At 33.8% G+C, this 15,036-nt stretch overlaps 1 protein-coding gene across 25 annotated transcripts in view; it reads left to right on the forward strand.

Annotated features, from left to right (window-relative positions):
• Nucleotides 1-15,036, forward strand: part of LOC116850282 (pleckstrin homology domain-containing family G member 5) — a 734,731-nt gene that overhangs the window by 229,897 nt on the left and 489,798 nt on the right. The window contains exon 2 of one of the 25 annotated variants that reach the window (XM_032828382.1): nt 5,784-9,486. The exons of the other annotated variants lie outside the window; for them this stretch is intronic. Within the exon in view, the coding sequence (XP_032684273.1) occupies nt 9,442-9,486 (45 nt within the window). The 5' untranslated portion in view covers nt 5,784-9,441. The remainder of the gene's footprint in view (nt 1-5,783; nt 9,487-15,036) is intronic. 25 annotated transcript variants of the gene reach the window in all.

Consider the following 15,036-nt stretch of genomic DNA (forward strand, 5'->3'; position numbering starts at 1 on the left):
TATATATATACTACAATTTCGGTCTAGCTTTACAAATAATATTGTCAAAAGAAACATAATTTTTGCGTTATTTTTACTATAATATTTTTTCCGTTTACTATAAAAAAAAAAAAATAATAATTGTGATACTTCTTACTATAGGAAATTGTAAATTTAAAGAAATTATGAAAATTATATTTTGTTTACAATATATAAAATGTCTATATTTTGCATGTTCTTAGCATGTTCAGAAGTTATCATTAATTAATATAAGTAATAAGGACAGAAAGAGTTTGAAAAAGTTAGAACCGTGAGGATTTAAAATAACTCTCAGGCATCCAAGAGAGGTTGTCAAGGTATAAAAACATAAAAATGATTTAATTTCTTAAAAAATTTTTATTTTTTGCTTGTTTATGACAAAATACTAAAATCTAAGTTTATTTGTTACAAAGAAAATAACAATTGTTTTCTGCATTTAAGCACAAAATTAAATCGTATTTATTTTTCGTACTTGACTTTTGAGCTTCCGCTTGTATATTTTACAACAACTTACGGTTTTAACGAAAATCGGGAAATACTCTACGCCATCGTACCTAATCGTTCCTCTCTTGCGATCTAAACTCGGGGCTCGACACTCGTTGGGGAGGGGATTAACATACGCGTAACACATATGAGCGTGAAACCGTAACTTTATAAAAAAAGGTGCAGCAGAATACGAACAGAAGATTAGTTTATTTTTACTGAGACAAATTTTTTCCAAACATGGAGGCAAATCCGTACAGCTTCGTAAAGAGATTATTAGAATATACCCGAGCAAAAGTTGAATCTAGTGATTGTCTAATAATGACACAAAAAAGTTGAGTCTTACATCGCTACTAGCTAGAAATGTAACACTCACTTCTTTTAAGTGGCTGTACCAGAAAAATTATCTAATAACTAGATACAAAAAAATTACTTGTAACTATAATTGGTACAGTAACTAAACAATTCTGATATCCAATTTCTATTCAGGATTTACCGATGATTTTCTATCTCGTTACTGTGTAATCTTTTTCATCTAGCTATGTAATTAGTATAGTTACTAGATAGTCCTGACGTTCAAAAGACTGAGTAGAAATATTTAGCCAGTCACGAGTTAATGACTGGCTAGGAAACTTATCTAATCATTACTATCTAGCTACTAGTCTTGAAATCTGCTCTACTAGATACATTTTTGCTTGGATACATAAACGATCGTGTGAGTATAAACGATTGAACGACGAAGATTTCCATATAAAATTTAAACCGCAATTTATAATGCCAGGAAATCTATATATATTAATCGATTTTTTAAATTTTGATAATATAATTAAATTGCCTCTTCGTCTAATCTGATCTCACCTAATCTTATGCGCATCTATTATTAACTTTAACAGATGCTTACTTTATTATATATTGTCGATAGCATATAGCGATAACTATATAGAGATCGAAAATATGCAAAGATATTGATATCTAAGCCATCTATAATTACTGCAAGAATAATACTGTTTTTGAATTTTTTTTATTCTGTTAGTGCGTTAGATGTCAATAATAAATATTCTAAATTTTCGAATAAAAAATAATCAGAATTATTAATCTTTAACCGGACGCGCAGGGGCACTTTATATTGCAAGATTAATTCTTCCGAAAATCTCACATATTGCGCGCTTCTTTTTTTCTATTGCGGCCTTTTGAATTCCTTATTCATCATGTCTGTCACAAGATAGCGCATATTTGGTATATTTCTCTTCAATGAATTACTCATTAGTCAGCTTTTAATTCAGTAAATCACATTTTGTAATATTCCGTTCAAATATTCTGGAAGGTTTATTTTATTACTATTATTATTTTTTTATATTTTTATTTAAAGTTTTATTTAAGTTTTATTTAAGTTTTATTTAAAGATTAATATTCCTTTTTTAATTTTTTAGCTAGTCATAGGTTTATTTAACATAAATTCAGAAACGCATGAAATTTCAATATTATATATATTTTATTACAAATATATTTCACTTCTTTCTATAACGCATTTACAATTTTTTTTACAGAATTTCATAACAAATAAATGATAAGTTTATAATGCCGCACTTAATACCCACTAATGTTTGAGCGAGACGCGCACCTACTTAAGAGTTAAGTCTAGGCTATGTGGTACGTATGCGATACGTTAGCATGAGCATCAATTCTCCTTTCTCCACTGTATAACCGAATTTGAACATGTAAAAAATGGAATCGTAAAAAATAGAAAAAAATAATGAAATAAATTTTATTAAGATTACATTTCACAAAACTTTCCTTTTTTAAGGAAAATTTTATTGAAAATCTATACATATGTAATGTATGCACAGATTTTCAATAATATTTTTCTTAAAAATAATGGGCAAATATGTTGTTTCAGAGACTCACCTTCGATGATCTCGCCTGTTACCTTATCATTTGTTAATAACTTTTTAATAAACAATGAGCGATGGCTTAAATCACTTGAGTATTATTCAGGAAGGTGTCCTTAATAATATATGTAATAGGTAAGATTATCGGAAGTATAATAGTTGCCCTAAACTGCATATTTACCAAATAATATTCTGTAATACAAGCTAAAAGTTTTCAAATTTTATCTGTTAAAGCTCAACATATGTAATCATGTACATTCATATTTGTACACATATATACTAGCTATAGAATTTAATAAATCTTATAACCATAATAATGAATATAAAGTGTTAATCTTGTATTTTAAGATGACATCGACAAAAAATTGAAAAAAAATTTGTTTATTTTTTTTATGAAAGATTTTAGAGCTTCATGTGTTAACGATTCTGCTCTGTACAAGATCGTTATATTGATTTCTTCAGCGAAAAAATCACTGTTTCATAGTTTGGGATGAATAATATAGCTCCATTTAGGATAGATCAATAATATTATATTAACGGAATTATTACTTTGCCAAAATAAAAAATTTAGGGAGGACTCAAATTGAATAATTATGTGCACTACACCTTAAAAAATCAACATCAGATACTGCTTTTATACTCAATGTGAATCCGAAATGAAATAAGGAAAGGGAGAGACGGAAAGAGAAAAACTAAATTAAATAATTTAGGACTATTTGAGGAGATTGTAAGGTTCAGTGTGTTGTATTTTCAGTGATTTATCAAGAGGACTATTCATAAACTTACTACTTTTATCGTGAACAAAACATTACATTTCTATACATTTAATTTATTATCTAAGTAAAAATGTCGATTTGAAATGAAATTGAAGATATGTACACAATATTACAAAACTATTATTGTCTTTTATTTTTCTTATTAATTCTTTATTTATACATTAGTTAATAGAGATGCACAAATAACAGAAAAAAAATATAAGTATTCTAATACGTGTATATGTGTATTTTTCAAGTATTACTATATATTATGAACTTTTTCTATCGCTATATTTTCAAAATAAGAATAGTCAATAATCCTCAAATTTGTGTAAAATATCCGTACATTAATCTTTAATATCACAGTAATTTCTTTATATAGTAAATTTCTCATATATAGTTTAAGAAATATTAAAAATGGAAAATAAAAACATCATGCTAACTTCCTCCTCAAGAAACATACACACATATAATATATAAATATAAATATAAAGAGTGTCAATGCAATACATTTAATTGCAAATATGTTAACTCACGATCAATCTTTTTCTATCAAATATGTTAACTCACGATCAATCTTTTTCTAATTATACGAGTAGTTAGATAATATTTTAATTTATATGTAGTGTAAGTTTCAACTTACGACTTACTTAAAATATGCAAAAATATCATCAGATTAACAAAATCAATGCCACAGAACAACTATTAAGATTAAACTTATAAGTATTAAACTGAAAGATACAGATAAATTACATAATTTATTGTTTATCCATTTTACATTGAATCCTGTTTTTACAGTCGATGTAAGCCCAAAATAAGGTACAGAATGAATAAATAAATACGTTTATTTTTACTCTAAGATTAATCCATATATGTATAGAAATAGACTATGCATTTTCATTGAAAGGTTGGAGTCAGTAAGAGAGAGTAGTACAGACATAAGACGTTTTCTTTGTCTAATTATTTAATTGAAAGGTAGAACGAAGAAGGAGAAGCAATCACATGGTCAACGCGTCCTCTCTTTCCTGTGCTATTTCATTTTCACTTTCGTTTCTCTTATATATCGTCTTGTCCTTGTTCTGTATAAGAGACAGCATTTTATTCGTCATATCTCTGTCCTTTACTTTTATTTTCAGCCGTTTCAAGAATGCAGAGTCTATTTCTACCTAACAAAACGTTTTTATCCAAAAAATTATAAATAAAGCTCAATTAAAATATATGAAATCAGTAAATAAGCCAAGTACATGATTCATTATTATCAAGTTACAATAGATTATAACTAATGACTCATTATTATCAAGTTACAATAAATATAACTAATATAAAATCAATATATAAAAAATCAAACTCATATAACAAATTCATAAAGAAAGCTTTTTAAAAAAAGAAAACATTTTATATATAATAATCATGCATTTATTACGTAACAAAAGAACTTTCCGATATATCAAAACACATTTATATATAAAATTTAAAAATTATAAAAAAATGAAATTTAAAAAACAATATGAAATTAATAAGATTAATTATTATATTACCAAGTTTTATAACAGATAATATTTACAACTGATAATATTTCCTCAGCACCAGGATATGTGTAAAATCCACTATGTTACTTAAAAATTTATAATTTTTTCAAAATACGATATAAAAAAATTATTGTACTCTTTTTTAGCATAGACACAAATATAATAAAAATTGTGCTAATCCGCGATATCTCTTAAAAAATAAAATTATTTGCGACCATTAAAATCGTTAACTTAAGGAAAACTTGCTAGGAGACGAAAGAATTGTTTCTTTTAAAAATAATATATTTTCTTTTAATACAAAATTATTAGAGATGCTACAAAAAGATATCGTTAATACAAATTTAAAATAAAAATTGCTTCAATGTACATCGGATATCGCTATATCTTCTTCGCATACTGCTATTCTTCTTAAGAAAAATAAGTTTTTTTATTATTTTAAGGATGCTTATGTAAGAAGTAATTGAATAAAAAAGAACAGCACGCTGAAACTTACACTTTTGACATTTGTCAAGTAATAACCAAGGTTTTTTATGCCCACGCACTAATTGAATTTCTCGTCATTCGATAAGATAAAAGTCTTTCCTAACGGTTCACGGGTTGTGAATTGTTCCTTTTATCGAATGCGTTGAGAGAAAGGAACTGAGGATTCAGCTACTTTCGAGAAATGAGCACTTCTTGTGCCTCAGACACAAATGACTCTGGTTAATAAAAGCAGTATAAAAGCGCAGGTTCCCGATGAATAAACAGAAAAGTGATTCACAATATATAAAATATCCAATTAGAGAAAAATATTGAATTGAAAGATCTGAACGAACTAATGCGTTAATCAATGTGTGCGAATCAAAAGATGTTTCATTCATATAAGTAAAAAAAATAGTTTGTAACAATAATCAACCAGATGTACGTTTCAGTCCTCAAGTACGAATTTGAGGTACAGTTAATCCTTCCCGAACGAAACAGGATATAATACATCATAGTATATTGCGAGACTCGATTTTCTAACGTTAACACGCAAATAGCGAATAACAAATTAACCTAGCACGTGCATCAGGCGCACCCTTTCGTTAATAATAAAACTCACTAATCGGCACTATCGATTCGTTACGCAGATGCCGGGAATTACAGCGGGCTGCCGTCGCAAATTGAAAAATGCGCTTTCGTGCCGCGAGGCGGGCACGAGTAGTCGACGAGTGAGGTAATCGCGGAGCAGAGCGGATAATCGACGAGTAACATCACGCGATCGCGGCGAGTAAATGATAATTGCCGTCGTAGCCGAGCATTCGATCGACTTCTCGACAAGCAAATCCGAAGAATCGCGTCGAGCTCCTTCCGCGACTTGGCACACCAATCGATCGCGCAAAGGATAACGGCTATCGTAGCGAGGACCCTTCAGATATCCTTGGTAAGACCGATTCGCGGCTTATACGCCATTAGCAAGCTCAAAAGTGACGACGACGACGACGGCAGCGGCGACTTGCTTGCTGCAGCCACTCGGATCCCAACGCAAACCTCAACGACGCATCTAATTGCTGAAATCAGAAAACCAGATTTCTTTAAAGCTCGCGCTCTCACGTTGACAACAATCTCGCTCCGTCCTGGAAAAAAGACAAATATAAGATCTTTATATTAGTCAATACGATGAAAGAGCTGAAGCACAAAATTTTGTAAAATCATTTAATACGAGGAGAGTATAAATGCAGCACGAAACAATCTTACCTGTTATTCAATAAACGACAAATTAGCTTTCCTTTGTTATCACGACATATCATTTCTGAAATCATTTCTCGTAGAAAAAGAGAAACATTTGGACAAAAGGCATTTGGACAAGAAGAAAATCACAAAAGCTCGCGATGCCGCGCGCTTAATGGATGGAGCGCTTTTCAGTCCGCTTTGATATCGCGCTTCGCTTCGGGCGTACAATTTCTAAACGGACTCAACGAGTACGACGAATTTCTTTCGTGGATTTTTTCCGACTGATCCATCGACGAACTCAGCGGAGAGAGCTCCAATTAAAGTTACAAACAGTCGATTCGGCCGTGCGTGTCGACCCGCACGGCAAAGTCTCCTACGTGAGGAGACGTGGGACGCGGGGCGAAATCAAGGATACCACTAATCCGGATCCCGTTGGAATTTTCGATAACGTCATACACAACGTAATCCGGCATGCCCGGGCGAAGTAATTTAAGCAACGGGCCTCTCTCTCTCTCTCTTTCTCCTTCTCGGTGATCTCCGCGCGTTTCTAAGTGGATCCCGTTGAGATTAATGCGAACACGAGTTCATCGAGCTGTAGTGGAATCGGTGCTCGAATTCTGCGCGTAATTTCTAATAATAACGATCCCGGCTTCACGAATTCCCGCTCGGAAACGTGTGCGTGAGAATGACAAGATGCAAACGAATCTGTGTGCTATATCGCACTAATTGAATTGATCATTTATTCATAACGATAACATAATCTTCAAATATCGGAATTTTCACCAAAAAAGCCAGGGATGTTATCAACTGGTTTGGAGTGTCACGAACAAGTGCTTCAGAATTAAATCGGAAGGAATGTCATAACAAGACCGGCGTGATTCCAGGCATTCCTCCTGCATTTCCTTCGATCATTTATCACATAAGCTCCAATAAGCTTCGGGCTTATGTAATACATAGATGAGAAGCTCAGAGTTGAGGTAATCCAGGCGACAAACAGGTGTTACCATTGAATATCGCGGAGCAGTTCGACACGATACGTGGTCGACGACGACGAGGACGTACTTAAATATCCGTTGGAATCTTGTCCCTGAGGAATACATATATACGTGAAGCAGCAACCGAGATTCTCGACGAGTGGATAACCTACAGAATCGATCCAGCCGCGATCACGATACCAGCGTGACCATCCGCCACGTACGCCTGATGTAACCTTCCATTTGAGGCGGAACGTGACTTCTCATAAGAACAAGTATAAAGAATATGTCCTAGAAGTAGCAGCGAAGCTCTGACCGTAATCTCCGAGACGTGAACTTCGACGTGCAAAATGGAAAATTTCGACAACGAACGTTTGTTCAACGTTGTTTTCCGAGGATATCCCGCTCAATAATATTCGATGGGCAGAGTAATAACTATGTTATTATAAATATTTGTCAGCGAGATTCCATATAAAATCCGCGTGGCAAAAAAACTGATTTTTCTCTCTTTTTCCCTCTCTCTCTCTCTCTCTCTCTCTCTCTCTCTCTCTCTCTTTCTCTCTCTCTCTCTCTCTCGCGGTCTAAGCACCAACTCGGGAACACTCTCCGCCTCGGCGATTGCGACTTCCCAGCGGCTATTTCGGCTAAACCGGATCTCGCGGTAGCGACGCACTGCAAAAGAAGCGAAAAGCAAAGAAAACGGATCGAAAACGTTGGTCGAGAGGAATTCCACGTTTCCGCTACCTGCACTAGTAGGAATACCGTAATCTTCAAGGCCCACAGCACGTATCCGTTTTGCTACGACAAATCGACATACGAAGTCGAGTCGTTGGGAAGTATCATATACTATCGTGCGTCACAATCAGCTTAACAATTGTTAGATGCTGCAAAGCATCAAATATCACAGCAAAAAGTATACTGGTTGCATGTTTTCACGAGATGAATAGAATTATTGTAATTCCTTGCAACGAACTCACGTAAATATGAGGGCATAAGTGAAAGACAAAAGCTAGCAAGAACGATGCTCCATTGAGCGGAAACTTCGCGGGAAACCGGCGGCAGCAAATTTTAATCGAAGCTCAGGAAGTACATGAATAATTTGAGTCGCCTGACACACCGCACGTCAAGTCGCGACAAATATATCGGTTTTTTCGCGTTTCTCTCGTGCAGCGAGGCTGAAAGAGTTGTAAAATTTACGACCGCAGAAAGAGTAAAACAGCTATTGGAAAGAATCCACTCTGAGAGACGTGCGATTTTAATGATCGCGCGCAAGGTGTAAAGCATAGCGCGCATAACCGACAGGGACAAATCCGCACGGCATCCGCATTTTCGCTTCCCCGAATAAACGCATATTACCGTAAAGGAAAGGATAAAATTGAAAAGAGAGAATCGATTGGTCGAAAAAAGAAAAGCAAAAGAAGAGTCAGTCGTCGAGAAGTCATCGCGATCTCTTGGGAACAGTGTCCATACAAGCCCTAGAGTGGAAACGCCGGGTGAACGCGCCGAAGAGGACCCGTCGACCCGGAAGACCGGTCTACGTGGTCTTGTACGTCGACTGAGCAGCGGCGGTGCGGTCGGACGTCGCACGATTGGCACGTACGGCCGCGGTGGGAGCAGCGGCCCCAGCGGGCCCAGTGGCGGCGGCGGCGGAGGCGGCGGCGGTGACGGTAGTGATAACACAATTCCCATCAGCTGCTTTGCGACTGGACAGCGGCCGATAGTGGTGGCCGGCAACACCACGGTGTCCGCATCCGGGGTCTCGGGCCGCGGCACCCTCAGTCGACGTTCCAGCCGCGACCTAAGTCCCTCAAAGTCGTCGTCGTCGTCGTTGTCGTCGTCAGCGGCGGCGGCGGCGGCGGCGGCGGCGGCGGCGGCGGCTGCAGCGGCGGCAGCGGACCAAGATGCGGCCAGTTACGGGGGCGGGGGTGGTGCCGGTACCGTATCGTCCGGTGGTACCGGCACAACCGGCCAGGATTGGCGAAAACTAGTCGGCAGCATACGGCGCAAGGTGCGCCGCAAGACCGCCCAGAGCAGCTCGAGCATTTCCGAAGCTGCTCTGCAGGAGACCAACCGCAATCCTGATGACTTTCTCAATGCCACCATGAGAATCTTCCTGGTGGTGTCGCCGCCGATGGGTCGCGTTCAGGTAAATGCTATGCGTTGTCAATTGCGCCGCGACTGTTTTCCGACAGTGTTCGAGTACGGAAAAGGAATGTGGAGTATATAGGGAGAATCAACAACGTCTCACGCGATGAATGTCGTAACACGGAAAGAACACTGTCGGAACTTTCGCTAGAAAATTCGATCTCTTTCATCATTCCGTCAGCTTTCAGCCTTGTTAGAACTTATATAACAGACTTTCATTATAGGAGTGATTAAAATATTTTTTTCAAATAAACTTTTGACTTGAAAGTCTTTTTTAATTTGTGAACAAACGCATGGAGGTCGAACTGATCCAAACACATAAACAAACATATATTCCTTCAAATCATATTACGTAAAGAATTTTTTAAGTATGGAATTTAACTCATGTGGTGAGAAGTTAAAAATTATTATTTTACGTTTAAAATATAGTTTAAAAGTGTACTTATAAATAAAAATAAAAGATTTGATATCAAAAGAATCATTTATTTACGAGTTAAGATGTCATTTGCCGGAACTGACAAATTTTTCGGGATTTCCGAGTCCATGTATTGTTCGTTGAATTTGTTAAAAACCCCTTAAATCTCAAAAGTCAATCGAATCCAATAAAAATTAACACGGCCTTAATTTCGGATTTTCAATTCCGAAAATAATTTTTAGACCTTTGAAAGTTTGCACTTTCTCAGAGTGCAAATCAAGAAAAGTATTTGTTATTTTCATAAAAACATTATGCACTAAAAAATGCGAACAAATAATTTTACTTAAATAAAATTTAATCTTAGGAGCACACCTTTAAGAGAGCTATATACCAGATTCAATGTCAAAAAGAGCTATTCAATTTTATTTTTTTACGTGTCCACGCTTTTTACATAGCCACCTCTACAATCTGTGTTACAATAAAGCTGAAATATTTTACATGCGTCCGACAAACATTATTGAACTATTGAACTTCCTCTCTTCCCTCCCCCTCTCTCTTTCTCTCTCTATTTCTCTCCGCCCTTCTTTCTCTAGCTCTTCCCTCATTCTTGTCTTCGTTTCTTTTTATACATGGTACACACTGTTGCCGACTCAAGTTCCGAAAATCTCATTGTAACACATGATGACGTGACATATTCTCGCTCGCCGCTCCGCTTCCATCTGAATTTATCAATCAATCATGCTTGGTAGCACATTTGTGCCGACCAATCAGTTTGTTTAAAAAATATATCAACGTAGTTCTAATCTACAGTTTTTTTATATTGATGTTTGTTTCCCTTTTCCTCTTGTCCTCCCCCCCCCCTTCTCAGTATCCTTCACTTTCTCTTCTCTTTTTTTGTTTTATCAAGCAGGCAGATAACCTGAATACTGTCAATTATATAAATCCAGGCTAATCGATGATCGCGCTATTTGCACTGCGACCTTTCGTCTGATGTAACAGCATTCGATAACTCGCTGCTCGCCAATGTGCCGTCGTAGTGTAACGTAGTTACGCAAAGATATTTGCACGCGATCATGTCGTCGCTGTATGTAGAAAGACAATTAATAATTGCTGACCAAATGTCATACATTCATTAGATGTTGATTATCCGTCGGCAATGCGAATAAATTCGATTATTCGATGTGCGGTGAAAAAACGAGCTCACACGTCAAATTGAAGTCCCTCGATGCGAGGGAGACCACCAGTAATTCAAATTACAAATTGCAGAAGTAACCTCTCTTTAAAATGTTTACTTATAATCGCCAATCGCTAATGTAATTTAGCCTTTATAAAAACAAAATGGACAAAATAGAAAATTTTGTTCTCAATTTGAGATATGCCACAAACGCAAGAAAAAATCTGAGAAAATTTTAGTTTCTTCTGTATAAGGGATTGAAATTTTTATACAATTTATTTTGTGAAAAAATTTCTCTATAATTTTGTGTTTCCGTATTACTAAGAGTTAAAATAAAATTGAGCATTTTGACTTCGGTTGCTTATGACTTCATTAAATTTCATCGCACAGCAATACAGAAAATGAATTCTTAAACTTCACTCTATCAATTGACATAAATGCCGATCTTGTAAATGTAAGTAAAATTATTATAAAATATCCATTTTAATATCCTGATTTTTATCTGCATTTCTAAACTTACGGAGGATACTGTATATCGAAAAATTTTTACTACTATCTAAAAACTTGTTTTTAGTGAATAAATTCATTTTTATAAAATTTTGTTTAATAACTTATACTGCAAAATTATTATCTAGAGATTTTTAAGATCGTTGATTATGAACCAAAGTAAAAAATTTATTAAAATTCAGAATGACAAATCCAATATGGCAGATTAAATAATCAAAATCAACCGGATTCGCTTGAAACTTGCTATTAAGAGGTTTTTGAGATCGCTGATTACGAATCCGATCTCAGAAATGCAAAATTTGAAATGCCAGATATAATATAGTAGACTTATATGGTTTAATTTTCAAAATTGCTCGGATTTGCTTGAAAATTACTACTCGGCAAATAACTTTTTAAAGTTGCCTAATACGGCAGCTGCCGAGGCGCGTCGCCCTCATCTCTTCTCACGCGTGACTTAGCAAACTATGACTATCAAGACACCCGCCGAGACATTCAACCCCTTTATATATATATTTACATACAGTTTTTTCAGACATATCCATCAAACTAGCTCCGCCACTATAGATTGTGTATTTTTGGCTTTAAAGTCGTAATCTATAACACCAGAAACCTCCCAGTAGCCATTTTTAAGCGGATTCGTTTTATTTAAAAATTAATATTAATATTAATAAAAAATTAATATCATTTTATTTAATGAAAATTATATCTATCATACGAGATCCATCATTTTGTATTTTATATTTTAACATCATATTCGTAATCAGTGATCCTAGAAACTCCCGATTAACAAGATTCAAACGAATCCAGTTGACTTTGAAAAGTTTATCCGCCATATTGGATCCGTCACTTTGAATTTTATATTTTTGACATCAGATTCGTAATCAGCAACCTTCAAAACTTCCGAGTAACATATTTCAAGTAAATTCGGTGAAATTTGAAAATTCCGTCCGCCATATTGGATCTGCCATTTTAAATTTTGTATTTTTTATACCGAATTCGTACTCAGTGACAATCTCAATAACCCCAGAGTTCCAACCCATATAGCACAAATCTTTAAAAAACTTCTTAAAGTATTCCAAAAGTATTCTGGAGGACTTGGGAACTGCTTTGGAACTCTTTTAGAGAAGTCTTTTAGAGATTTGTGCTTTAGGGGAATAAGTTTACAAAATTATATTCACTAGAAAAAAGGAGGCAACAAAGTGTTAAAATTTTACAATTTTATACATGATTATACTAAGTTGTATATCATTTTCACCATTTTAAATATGTCATTTGAATTATTTTTCTTTGTTTACATTTTTTATGTTTCCATGGGTTATTTTCTGTGAAAATATTCTTCAAATCTTTTACTTTAATAAATATATGAGAGAGTATATAGAGTCTTAAAATATAACATCCTAAAAAGACCAACAAAGATTAATATATTATACAAAGTTTAAATTTTGGTGTATATCAAAATCTATGAAATAATATTTTAATAATAATAATTATATATAAAAGTCGTTTAGAACCTTGTGTAGGAATCTCTGATAACATTGGTTTGCAAAATTTTAACTTTTTCTTGCGTTTTGGGAAACAAAAATCGTTTCTTATATATTATATTTTAAATAGTTTTGCTCGCAGAATCCGAATCTGGCCACAGAATTATTCTATCACGTCAGATTTCTGAAATAAATGGATTAAAATAGCCAAACACCATTTATCTCGGAAATCTGATATGATAGATCTGATCTGATATGATAAAATAATCCTAGGCCAGATTCGGTTTCTGCGAGCAAAATTATGTATGAAACGATTTTTGTTTCCCAAAACGCAGGACCATACATATCTGTGTAATCTTTTCAAGATTTCTGTTTATTTTAATATATTCTAATATATAATTTATATTTAATATATATAATTTATTTTAATATATGTTAAGACTCATTAATTTAATAAGATAAAAAAGTATTTGAATATTTTCGACAAACTATGTGAATTGTAATATATTCAAAAAGACGCAGGTAAATAAAAGCATAAACAAAAAAAACACAGCTCTGAACGATGTTCAGAATAACAATAACGAAGAATAGCTCATTCTCAATATAATTAAATATAAACTTGCAAAATTTTTGCAAGTTCGTGTAACTTTCTTAATAATTATCTCTTTATATCTTGCTTTACAGTATTAAATATAATATTAACTTAAAAGTTAATATATAATATTAACTTTTATTAATATATAATACTAACTGCGTATCTTTGTGAAATAAAGAAATGGAAATTTCATTAAACATTTTACTAATTAAATACAAAATACAATGTTTAAAAAGAATATATATAATTTTGTATCAAACTTTAAAACTTTAAATAAATATTCTAGATAAGAAGATAGAAAAAATATAGTTTATATCATTTTAACTATCACTTTGTGTTATACTGAAGCACAAGCGAGACGTGCTTGTTACGCTACCACTTCACCTATTTTAACGAGAACCTCTCATAAAGTCCGATGTCGTATTACGTCGTCTTTCACGAGAGGGAGAGAAATTTCTGTATTACTCGTTATATCTCCACATCACACGAGTTGTCCAGCGATCCAAAAAGATGACGTGCTAGCGGATCAAAAAAACAAACGTAATTATATCGTTCACTCTTTTCCGTCATCGCTCTGTCAACTTTTGACGAACGAAGAAGAAGAGGTATAAGAGCACGTATAAAATCGATAGTTAAACTCAACTCGAACTTTCTTTTGAAAGTAACATGCAATTGTCTTGGATTTTTTTGCGATGTGTCATTCAAACGCTTTTATAAGCGCTATTGATATTACGAGTCATCAAGAATACCTATTTGATCTGACCCAGATTCGGAAGTACTATATCTAACCATGGAGACATTGCCACGTGGCGCGTGGTTTGTATTTGATGTAACGAGATATACGTATACTTACATGTAGTTGCACGTTTAATATATCTATGTTTACTTTCCCGCGCATGTCAATGAGCTCCCGTAACCAAATTTTATCTCTATGTTCTATATCGTGTGTGTGATTAAACTATTCACAGAAAAAATAATTTAGTTAATTCTGCAAACCTATAGCTTGCTGAACAAAATTAAATATTATAAATAAGCAAATTTGTGCTAGTACAGTAAAGACATTAAATTTAGAAGCTATAGTTAACTCGCTAATAGAGCAAATCCATTTTTGTTGATATTATCTTCAACATATTATTTTGTATTTTAAGTTAAAAAATTGAAGTTTGTGAAAATCTAATTCATTAATTTTACTAAATAAATCACTAAATTATTCAATATGTAATGAAGAAATATTTTTACGGAGAAATGCATTTGCATTAAATCTGACTGCAATTAACCATTAAGAAATATGTTATTATACGTGCAATTCAAATTTACTTTTTTATGTTAACAACTATATATATATATATATATATATATATATATATATATATATATAT

Source organism: Odontomachus brunneus, unplaced genomic scaffold (assembly GCF_010583005.1).
Source record: "Odontomachus brunneus isolate Ranch 3 - 2012 unplaced genomic scaffold, Obru_v1 Obru_scaffold_141, whole genome shotgun sequence".
NCBI lineage: Eukaryota > Metazoa > Arthropoda > Insecta > Hymenoptera > Formicidae > Odontomachus > Odontomachus brunneus.